Source organism: Myotis myotis, unplaced genomic scaffold (assembly GCF_014108235.1).
Source record: "Myotis myotis isolate mMyoMyo1 unplaced genomic scaffold, mMyoMyo1.p scaffold_m19_p_14, whole genome shotgun sequence".
NCBI classification, from domain to species: domain Eukaryota; kingdom Metazoa; phylum Chordata; class Mammalia; order Chiroptera; family Vespertilionidae; genus Myotis; species Myotis myotis.
Window position 1 is genome coordinate 48,036,898 of NW_023416318.1, and position 12,160 is coordinate 48,049,057.

The window sequence follows — 12,160 nt, forward strand, 5'->3', positions numbered from 1 at the left end:
TCTGCCCTTGGGGCCCCACACAGACTTGGTCACTCAACTCATTCACTCAACAGACGCTCGATGCACACCTTCCATGTCCCAGCCAGTGTGCTGGGCACAGTCCTCAACCTCAGGGGCTCATGGGCTGGTGGGCGGCTTTTGGAATATGATGGGCAGGGGCTGGAGAGCAACTCGGAGGGTTACCCCATCCTGTCCTAAGAGGTGAAGGAAAGGCTTTCATAGGAGGCGATATTTATCCCCATGGCCTAGGCCCCAAAGTCCACTACCCACACCAAATTGAAAAACTATTGCTCTTTAAGCACATGTTTATTTCCAAAAGACAAAAATACTGGAGGATTCCAGTTATGACTCCCCTGCCCTTACCCTGTTTACTGAAATACCCAGATGTTGAAGGAAGCATGTCCACAGAGAGCACCCAGGGATGGGAGTTGAGCCGGGTGCTCTGCTATCTGCCCCAGCACCTGCTCACACAGACCTGGCGTACAGTAGGCGTGCAGCCCACATGTGTAGAATGGACTGGGCAGCCTTTGGGTCCTGATGCTCTCCAGTCAGCTTCGCTGTGCAAAGCTGGTGAAGCCAGGTGAGGTGAGAGACATGGCATGGGCACAAGACCTTCATTTTAGGCAGCTGGTGGGAGAGGTTATGCCTCCATGCTTCCTCCTCCCACTGGCTCTGGGCTCAGGGCAGTGGATGCCCCTGAAGATGAGCTATGGGCGTTCTCTCCTGAAGGCATATGACTGTGTATAAGAAGAGGCAGAGGGTCTCCCCAAAAGAGGAAGACTCTGCTTATCCAGAGGAAGGGCTCTCAAATGCCCCTGGCTCTGAATCCTGAGCCCACCCTCCAGCTCCCACCCCATTAGCATTGCCTCCTTGCCCTGCCACTAGCGCTAGCCCCCAGCCCAGCCGTGGGCAAACTACGGCCCGCGGGCCGGATCCTGCCCGTTTGAAATGAATAAAACTAAAAAAAAAAAAAGACCGTACCCTTTTATGTAATGATGTTTACTTTGAATTTATATTAGTTCACACAAACACTCCATCCATGCTTTTGTTCCGGCCCTCCGGTCCAGTTTAAGAACCCATTGTGGCCCTCGAGTCAAAAAGTTTGCCCACCCCTGCCCCAGCCACACACACACACACACACACACACACATAGCATAGGCAGGTCACAGGGCTGCTGACGATAGGGGGAACCGTACCAATTACCAGGGCTCAGGGGTCCAGATGGGTGGCGGATCAAATCCCACATGTAAGTCCTTGGCCTGTCTGTCCTTGAGAAGGAGCCCAGGAAGTTTTTCCTCGGGGCCTGAACCCGTTCCTGGTGGCCCTCACCAGTTGAGCCTCGCCAATGCCTGGACCATCAGTGGTCAGTCCGCTGCCCTGCAGGAAGCAAGTTCAGGTCCAGTGCAAGCCTGCCTCCTTGAACTCAACTGGCATTTTAACTCTTGGTTTTGTCACCAAAGAGGAGCCTGGCAAACTTGGTGTGGTTTGAAGAGCCTGTGTCAAAAGCCCACACAGGGATCCATCCCAGACTCGTTTTCAGCGCAAGCTCTAAAAATCAGACTTTCTGCTTTCAGACAAGGTAAGACAAGTGATTATTGCTGGCCTTGCCTTCCTCCACTGACCACCAGCGCACCACCTCCCCGGACCTGGAGGTCATCAGGTCACAGACCACCCCCAAGTTTGGCCCAGACTCCTCAGAACCTGAAATTTAGCACAATTGAGTGGATTTAGACATCTCTTTCCAAGTCACATGGAGAAAACTGCCAAAACGAACTGGGAACAGCCAAGTCTCCAGTCAGCAGCCAGGCCTCCCCAGGACACAGCCGCAGATCCCGTCAAAGTCAAGCATTACCAGGAACTGAAGTTCAGGTTCAGCTTTCTGAAAAAGCTGAAATGTGGGGAGGATGAACACAGAGGGATTTACTCTTGAAGGAGAATTTCCATATTGTACCACTGCTCTATGCTGCCGCCCCTGATGCTACAATTTTTTGTTCTTATTTAATGAGAAAGTAAAAAAAAAAAAAAAAATGTTTTTTAATTGGAGCCAACCTGAACAAAGGGCCCCCCTCCAGTCTGATCCTGCCCCCCTCCAGGCTAATTAAGCCCCGCTCCTACCTCGGTGCCAGGAGAACCAGTTTGGCCAGACTTAAAGCGATTACCAGCTCACTTGCGGTGAGTTTGGTAAACTCCTGCAGAATTAGCGCACTGGGGTCTTGCTCTCCAAGGCGCTGTGTCAGATGATCAAGTCTCCTCATTGCTTTGTTTTCCCTTTCTTTTGCTGAGCTGCACAATAGGCAGGGACTTGCTTTCTCGGGTTACAAATGCAGCCTCCTGAGTCCCAGGTCTTGCACACACAGGACTAAAGGATGGATCTTTCTAGCACATGTTTCTTGATCACTTAGGAGTGGGCAGCATTTTTTCCCGGCATTCACTTCATCTGGAAAAACAACTGGCTCTCCTTCCATCTGTGGCCATGTCGGTGGGGTGAGGCTGGGCAGGCTCTCCCTGGCTCTACACCCTGGCCACCTTGCTCCTCATTATGTGTCCTTGGGTCAGCAGACTCATATAGAGCCCACCCAGCCCCTGCTGAGGACTCACGGGCACCACGCTCCTAGGAAGAAATCCTGCTGGTCCCCAGCCCCCTGCAGGCTTCCCCTCCGTCCTCAGGGGGCTTGATTGCTGTCACCACATCTGGGACTCAAGTGGGGGGCACTTCTTCCCTGAGTGCCAAGTCAGCCCATGCTATCCTGAGACTCTCCCGTTTATCAAGGAGCCTCTGAGCCTGAGCTATTCTTCAGTAGCTTACTAGTAACCAAGCCCCTACTATGTGCCAAACCCTGCATGAGATGCTGAGGTGGCAGAAAGGAGTATGATGTGATACCCTGAGGAGCTTACAGTTGAAAAGGTCCTTGATAAACAACAGAGTTGTTATTATTACACACTCACTTACTCAACAAAATTTACTCCACTTCTACTTTGTGATAAAGGTACTGAGATGAATCCACTAGAGGGAAGGTAATCACAATTTATTGAGGACTTTGAGCTGCATTTTGTGCCAAGTACTTGGTTTGACCTTATTTAATCTTCAAAACTAATTCCGCTCTACACATAAAGAACCTAAGACAGGGAAGGGAAAAAGTAATGGTCACAAGAATGCACAGATAGCTGTAGACATAGCTAGGGCTCCTGCTTGTAACCCTGATTTTCCCACCAAAGGCACTGCCTGGCGTGCAGTTGCAGGAGATGAACAATAGAGTGGGATAAATACTATAATGGGGGGGAGAGGGGAGGAACACACCCTCGATGCTACCTTCCTCCCAGTTTCTTGAGGTCCCCAGTAAACTCCATGAGCTGCAATCTCTTCCATCACCCAACTGAGGATGAGAGGGTTATGCCCACCTGGGGGGGGGGGGGGGGGCTCATGGTCCAAGCTGATGCTGGTCCCAGGGCCTCCTCTGCACCCTGCTCATCATGATGCTGGGACTTCTGAATTCACTTGGTTAACAGCCAAGACAGCTCACCATTGGTCAGTATGACATAGGAGGAAGTCAGATCACATCAGCCTGCGGGAAAACTCATGGCTTTCTCAGCACAGCTATCACTCTTGTTCCCTTTGAGTTGTTTATGCCTTCACTGCATTTCATCTCTGTTTGTTCTCTCAGATTTGGCAGATGACCAACTCTACAGTGTGTAATTCTCCACTGGCACAGCTACCCACACCTTCAGAGAGCCCAGGCTGGCTAACTTACTTTGCTATTATCTTGTGCATGAAGTCTAGGTCTCCATTTGGCCTATAACTCGAGACTTCCTTGGAAATAATTTTTAGCCACAAGATTGCTCAACCTAGAGAAAGGCAGATGGATGGATGGATCTTCCCATGTACAGAGTCAGCCTGGTTTTGTGACCAGATACCACACTTTCCCATATTAGGCCATCACTGAAGAGTGTATACTTTACAAGCGACTTATTTTTAAGCACCCATATAAATAATATATTTTACTCTGTCAGAGTCCCATTTATAACCTTTCTACCATTTAATAGCAAATGCATTCCTGCATTCCGGGTAGGTGCCTCCAGAAGGTTTCAACTGTTTACCTGAAGGCCAAACAAGTTCTGGAATCATATGAAATCAATCATTAACAAAGCGATGAGACATGTGCTTCTGGTAACACTGGTTTCTTCCCTTTTCAGGATTGAAGGGAGAAGAAAAATGGCTCCAATGACAGCCAGAGGACAGAGGTCACAGGGAGTCATAAAAGCCCGAGGCCTGCTACCACAGCCCTTAGAATTGAACTTCCAGGTCATCATTTCTAAAATGAAAAAAATGGGCCACTGTGCCAAGCTCCCAACCCAGAATCCAAAACTGCCCAGCTTTCTCCAAAACTCCAGCTCAGCGGCCAGTGACAGCAGCTGAGCACATCCAGCCTCCCACGTGGTGCATCGGAGGTGGCCTGCTGCCCTGGAAACGTGCTCCCGTGCTGCCTGCTCACCCCAGGATCACCCGCAGCGTTTCTGAAGGGAGCTCCTTGGGCCAATCACGTGGTGATCCCTCCCAGGGGCGGGGTCCGAGAAGGCCTTCTCTCAGTTGGTGTTATCAGTGCCCTGTCTGGCCTTACAGGAGCACTTTCCCAACTTCCCTGGACTCAGCTTCTGCGATAAAAACAGTTGGTTACTTGTCATTGCTCATTCCACATAAATCATGTCCAAATGGGGTGATGTACCTGCTTATTCTTTCCCAGTACCCGAGATTGCTGGACTATCTTTGTGGGGCCCAATCTTAACACACCTTCTTCTCATTCCCCACAGAAGCTATTCCCAACCTGTGTCACTTCCTTGGGTTTTTTAGAAGTTGGCGCTCTCTAAATTTCTGCCTTTTCCTTAATTAAGGAATTCATTCCACTGCTACTTATTGAGGTCCAAGCCTTGAGATAAATCCAGCCCCAGCCAACACGTTGGTTACAGTTTTCAGAGAGACCCTGAGCCAGAAGACCCAGTTAAGCTGTGCCTGGATTCCTGGCACGCAGAAACTGTGAAGTAATAGATGTTGTTCTCAGCCACTCATTTTGGGGATAATTTGTTATGCAGTAATAGATAATTAACAGAGATTAAATAAAATGATAAAGAGCTTACAATAGTGCCTGTTGCACAGTCAATACGTATTAGCTATTATCACCGTCATTTTTATTACTTGTTTAGACCCACTACTAGACTGAAAGCTCTGTGAGGTGAGGGACCAGGCCTCCCTATTCGTCCACTGGGTCCCAAGTTCTGGTATAATGGTAGGCACAGAGTCCTTTATTAGAGTCCTTGCACAAAAATAAATATTTGTTGACTAAGAGAATGAACAGGAAGGAATGAACTGGGGCCTCTAGACTCTTACCTCTCAGGCTAGAAAGGGGGCCTCTGAGAGTTGGGGGACATTCTGAGTGCCCAGATTCCTCATCCAGCCAGAGATGGACCCTGGCCCCTTTGTGGTGGCACAGCTTTACTGAGCCCAAGCTGCATATTTCCCAAGAACACAGTTATCACAAAGCTAGGCCTTGTGTCCACCTGGAAGGCACAGAGAAAACAATGAAACCATCATCACCAACCTTCTCTCCTGGCCAGTGTGTGGCCAGGGAGGGCAGGGGAGAGGCTGTGTTTAACTTGGCTGGGTAACATAGTTTTTCTTGATTGGAGAAATGTATGCTGAGGGTTAAAAGAAGAAGGTAGTTCTCACCCAGGTGAGTTCTAGTCCTCAGAGGCCAGCCCCCTGTCTCTCCCCCCTCCCCCCCGAAAGTAATATACAAAGAACCTGTACCTTCCATCTGCACATCACCCACTCCTAGGAGCTTTAAGACTCAGTTCAAATGTCTCCTCCTCCATGACGCCTTCCCCAGCTTCCCTTGCTCCTGATGTGCCCTGGGCCTCATGCCTTCATTTAAGCGCTCTGTACTCCAGGTCTTAGTGAACGTACTCCCGGGAAGCCCAGCCCGCCAGGGCAAGGACTGTGTTTTTCAATGGGAAGTTTTGTCTTTAAAATGAAGGGGGGTAATGTGAGCTGGGAGGTGGACGGTGAGTGAGGCCCTGTCCCTGCTATTTGCTTTTGTACCCCTCCTTGCAGCAGAGCTGAGGAAGCAGAAGCCAGGGCTGACTGAAGTACGGAGAGCTGTCGCAGTCTGCATTCAGGAGTGGCAGAAAGAAACCTCTAGAAGGCATGGGACCCCCTTTGCACAATGTGGAGAGAGGACAGGGGTTCTGCGTGGCTGGTCCTGGCAGGGAAGCTCTGTGAAAGCGCTGTGCTCCCTGGAGTCAGGAAGTCCGGACCACAGGGTGCATCACCCAAAATCTGAGCTACTGTCAACTAAACCACCTCCCCCCTCTGAGCATTGACAAGGCTCTACCTTAGTCTAAGCCAGTGTTTCTCCAAGTGTGGTCGGTCCCCAGACCGGCAGCATCAGCGTCACATAGGACAGTGATGGCGAACCTTTTGAGCTCGGCGTGTCAGCATTTTGAAAAACCCTAACTTAACTCTGGTGCCGTGTCACATATAGAAATTTTTTGATATTTGCAACCATAGTAAAACAGACTTATATTTTTGATATCTATTTTATATATTTCAATGCCATTTAACAAAGAAAAATCAACCAAAAAATGAGTTCGCATGTCACCTCTGACACGCGTGTCATAGGTTCGCCATCACTGACATAGGACCTTGTCAGAAATTCAAACGTTCAGGCCTCATCCCAGACACACTGTGTGGGAAGTGTGTAAGCCCTCCGCGTAATTCGGATGCATGGCTAAGGTTGAAAACCACCATTGTAAGTACACTGCCCCGCATGTAAAAAAGACTCAGAAATACAATCTGGATTGGTTTAAAATGAAGATTAAATGAGAACCTAAGCCGATGCCCCTTGCTCTAAAATGCCCAGGATCAATAAAACTCCCCACTATCCTCCATGAAACAGTTCCACGGGCAATTTAATGAAATCAGCACATTTATTTTAAAATGTGCAAAATGATTTTTCATATCCTAAGAGTAACACCAGATGTTTTAGCTCTTTTTCCTAATTGATTTTCCAGCCTACAGCAATTCGTCTTTGTATTTTCCAGTTGGATCCTAATGTAGCAAGAAGAGCGTGTTCCGGCAGGATTATTAAATGCCATGCATTTTAAAACAAGCACAACTCAGGCCGCCATGCGTCATCTGAGTGGTTGTCTTCCCAATCTATTTTAGAAAGCCAGGCACTATAGGTACCAGGCACCTTTGAGCAGGCAGGAAACCCAGAAAAGGCCTTTGCGGGGGGCTGGGTCTCCAGGCTCTTTGCTGGTTGCAGAGCTGAGTCCTGGGCAGTGAGCCCAAGCCTGAGCTGTTCTCTGAGTCCTGCACTCCCTGGTACGAAAGCGTTTGCTAGCTGTAAAATCTGCAAGTCACATTTTGTTTTTCAATGGGAAGTTTTGTCTTTAAAACGAAGAAAAGAAAATGTGAGCTGGGAGGTGGAAGGTGAGCGGGGCCCTGTCCCCCCTCTGAGCCTGGGGAAGCCCAGACAATTCCCCTCTGTTGGCCAATGGGCCTGGCTGCACAGGAGGCCCTGTTCCCTGGGTGTTGAAGTGGGTGAAAGGTCACCAGCGACCAGGTTTGCCTCACTCAACAAAAGCTCTGGATGTCTGGGGAAAGACAGGGAAACAGAAGCCTTAAGCTTTAAAGCAAACTTCCAAATGGATCTTGTGGGGCTCTGCCCAGGGTGTGGGGAGAGTGGGGTGGGAGGGAAGAGGAGGGGAGCCACGAAGTGCTAGGGTCCCCAGAAAGTGCTGATTCCTAAAGCAAAACCCACACTTCTTAGGGCGTTGGGAGAGGCTGGCACTATCAAACTGCCTCCCCTCGAAGCTGCTGAGAGTTGGCAGGTCTGAGCCATCATGCCCCGACAGGATCCTCATGTGGTCTCCGAGTATGTCTGCTTGTCTGGTTCTGAGACCCCTTCAGCCAGCTAAGTGTCTGAAATTAGAGCTCATCAGGATTAAATCTTAGACTGTGACTGCTCCAACTTTAAGTAACTGCCCCCCACCCCCACCCCCAGCCCCAAACTCAGTGCTCTGTTCATACAGTGGCCATCTCAGTACTTAGAATAAAGCATTCTAGGTCCTGTATAGACACCCATGCCCATGAAAGTTCAGTGATAGAAGCCAGCTCCAGCCCCAAAGTAACAACCTGCAATTTCATGGGGTACAGTGTACAGTGGAACCTCGTTTCTCGAACTTAATTCGTCCTGGAAGGCTGTTCAAAAACCGAATCATTTTTCCCCACTAGAAATAATGTAAATTGAATTAATCTGACCCAGACCCCTAAATGATTCCCTGTTTTAGCCTTTCTTATACACAATACATGCCTATTGTATTGTTTAATCTATAAACACTTTAAAAACAAAAAGGACATGAAGTGAAAATTTAACATAAAGGAAATGTACAGTAAAAAAATGAAAGTTTTGACACTGGGTGCCTGGGTCATTTATCTTCCTCTGGGACAAGAGCACCCTGGTCTCCCATGGACACCCAACCCCCACACATCCCAAAGGGATTTCATCAGCACTTATTACAAATACTATCAGGGGAATGGAGTTGGTGGGAAGGAAAGACCTTGCTAGCAGAATTCTTCCCTTGCCCCAAAATCACTGGGTTGTTTTTACACACTATTAAACCACAGAAGGGGGTGTTGGGGGGCTGGGTGGAGGGATTGAGCAAAAAAGAAAAAACCCATGGACACAGACAACAGTATGGTGACTGGGGAGGGGTAGAGGAGGGATAAATGGTGATGGAAAAGACTTGGCCTGGGGTGGTAAAAATGTAATACAGTATACTGATAATGTGTTGTAGAATTGTGCATCTGAAACCTGTATACTTTTGTTTACCAGGGTCACCCAATAAATTCAATAAAAAGGAAAAAATTAACCACAGGAGCCATTTTATAAATGTCATCATCATAATTTTTTAATATTTTACATAAAAAAACTGTATACACAGCTTATAGAACTTTTATGTAAACATCATAAGCTCACCACTTTGTCATTTGTCAGTTTATCTTAAAAATAAAAAACAAGACAACAATTTAGTAGAAGTACCACTGGGTGGGGAAGGGAGGGGGAGGAAGGCGGCTAGGGGCAGGTTCATTCTCTGTACAGAGATGCAGAGAAAATTTCACATAGCTTTAGACACTGCCTTGTGAAGAAAAGAGGGGGGTTTAAGTAGGCCCCAATACTCGTTACTGCCCTTTCTCAGAACAGTGCGCATACCTGCACAAATAAAATCGCAAAACGGTGTGGCCACTTTCTTTCAAGAAAACAAAATAAAAATTAGTGGTTTCTTTTTCAACTCTCATTTTAAAAGTCATCATCATTTTTCTTTAAAACATCAGAAGTCGATGAGGTTACAGCGTACAAGTGTGGTCAGAATGCTACTGTCTTACACAAATGACAAGTGCATTGTGTCAATGAAACAATTGTGCAAAGAATCCTTTCAAAAGAAAACAAGTTTTAAGCCTTTAAATAAATCAAAAACCTCGGTTTCTTGGACTGAACAATTTTCACTTGTAGGACAGGCACAAAGTTCGCGTATGGCAAAAACAACCCGCAGCTCACTCTCCCTCCTCCTGCCCGCGGCTGGCTGGCGAGGGGTTCGCTGGAGGCTGGCGTGCAGGAGACGGCAATCTGGAAGCTGTGTCCTCTCAGCCCCAAGTCAGTTGCAAATGTCTTCCCCAGGGGTTGGAAAGATGACCAAGTCCTGTTCTTGCTTGGATGGGCGCCTGACCCAGAGCTGTTCTAGCGCCCTGTCACTCCACCCACCACCACCATTAAATAACACCATCCTACCTCCGAAAATAAAATTATATCTATATTTATATAACACCCCGCCCTCCCCACCCTCCCCTCCCGCCGTTCCCGTGGTCTATGTTACAGACAAGAGATAGCAGGCGCTCGCTGGTGACGGGCGCACATCTGATGGGGCGCGGCAGCACCGGGGCGCCAAGCTCCTCTCCCGGGACCAGAGGCGGGGGTGGGGTAGGTAGCACGGGGGCGGGAGGCAGGGGGCGGGGGGGGGTCGAACATACAGCCACACACTCTGAAGAGGCTTGGCTCTTCCGAAAAGGGTGCTCAGGGGCCCCTTGGCACTCGGCGGGGCGCCTGGGCCTGTGCAACTGCAGCCGGACGCACACAGACACTGGAAAGGGGACGCCCGGTGCCTCCCACGCCGGTTCTCGGGCGGGAAGGCGGACGCCAGGCAGTCCGGTGGGGTCCTCGGGGGGTGAACGGCCCGGGGGGCGGCTCTCATAGCACCTTGCAGCAGTTGATGCAGCCGTTCTGGGAGCCGTAGCGCTTCTGCAGCGCGGCGCGCGTGGCCGTCTCGAAGACCTCGCGCACGCCCTCCTTGGTCTTGGCCGAGCACTCGAGGTAGTCGTAGGCTTGGATGCGCATGGCCATGGCGCGGCCGTCATCCGTGCGCACGGGCTCCTGCTTCATGCGGGCCAGCTCCGTGCGGACGTGCTCGTCGCTGCGCAGGTCTTTCTTGTTGGCCACCAGGATGATGGGCACGTTGGGGCAGAAGTGCTTCACCTCGGGCACCCACTTCTCGGGGATGTTCTCCAGCGAATCGGGGCTGTCCACCGAGAAGCACATGAGGATCACATCGGTGTCCGGGTAGGAGAGCGGCCGCAGGCGGTCGTAGTCCTCCTGGCCCGCCGTATCCCACAGCGCCAGCTCCACCTGCTTGCCGTCCACCTCGATGTCGGCCACATAGTTCTCGAAGACGGTGGGCACGTACACCTCGGGGAACTCGTCCTTGCTGAACACGATCAGCAGGCACGTCTTGCCGCACGCGCCATCGCCCACCACCACCAGCTTCTTGCGGATGGCCGCCATGAGCGGGCCGGGGCCGGGCAGCAGGAGGGGCCCCGCGAACGCCTCGCTGCCGTCCCGCTCGCCGCTCACTGCTCACCTCGGGCTGGGGGGGCAAGGGTCGCTAGCTGCACCCAGGCCCCGCGGAGGCGCGTCCTCTCCGTGCGCTCGGGCAGCCGCGGCGGGGGCGGCGGGGGCGCGGGGGCATAGGGCGCCCTGTGCGTCTCAGCGCGGCTCCCGGGCGGTGGCCGCTTTTCTCGCCTCGGACCCGGAGTCGGCGCCTTTGTGCGCAAACCGCAGGTCAGGCAGCGGCCCCGGCCTAGCTCCCTCCGGGCCTCTCCGGGCCGCGCCAAGAAGCGAATGCGGGAGAGAACTCGACTCCGGCCAGACTGCGGTGGCAGACGCTGGCTGCGGCCCTAGCGCCCGCTATTTAAAGAGTTCGGCCACTTTCTTAATATAGCCGCCCAATGGGAAGCGAGCCGACTGAGCTCATCGCTGCGGAGCTCGGCTCTGATTGGCCGTTTGCCGCAGCCCTGAGGCGGGGCCGGGCGAACTTGATTGACGGCCCAGGCCGCGGGGCTGGGAGAGGCAGCGACCGGGGAGTCTACGCCCCCGGCTGGCGCTGCAGGGCGCTGGGGACACCGGGTTCCCTTCTTCACCGCAGCTTTTCCGCGGCGGGCCCGGCCCGGGCGGGAGCTGGCTGCCCGGAGTCCACGGGCTCTGGGCGAGCGCTGCCGAGAGGCGGCATTTTGCGGGGCGTTGACGCCTCCATCCCACTCAAAATGCCCCTCTTTCTTTGCAAACTCCCAGCGGGCGGTCGGACCTGTGGGGGAAGAGGGCGGCACCTTTAACGAGGGCTTGTTTTTATATAAACACACACACACACACACGTTTGTTTCCAAGCAAGGTGTTTTTGTTTTGTTTTGTTTTGTTTTGTTTTGTTTTGTTTTGTTTTAAAAGCGGCCCCTCTCTGGTCTAGTTGGCCACCCCACCCCCCTTTATCCAGTTCCTCCCCGGGGCAGCCCTAGGTTTGGACCCAGTGGTTGGAGACACTACTGTGAGCTCTGTGAACCAGCTCACAGCCTCGCGGCTCCTCCAAGTCCTACCACCTACCCCCTTCCCGGCCCCCAGCCTGGGTCTGTCCATGGAAATTAGGGGAAGGAGGAACAGTGAAAAGGGAAGGGCGAAGCTGGATGCAGAACTTCATGTCCACTTGGAGAAAGTTACGAAACAGGAAAAAAAAAAAGACAGCCTGGCCCTGGTTTGCATGATTAATTCGGATTCTGGTGTCAGAA

The 12,160-nt window shown here is 51.4% G+C and overlaps 1 protein-coding gene across 1 annotated transcript; it reads right to left on the reverse strand.

Annotated features, from left to right (window-relative positions):
• Positions 1-8,937: 8,937 nt before the first annotated feature.
• Positions 8,938-11,284, reverse strand: RHOB (ras homolog family member B). The gene has a single exon (XM_036335245.1). It carries the CDS (start codon positions 10,887-10,889, stop codon positions 10,299-10,301), a length of 591 nt encoding a protein of 196 aa, XP_036191138.1. The 5' UTR covers positions 10,890-11,284; the 3' UTR covers positions 8,938-10,298.
• Positions 11,285-12,160: the final 876 nt, after the last annotated feature.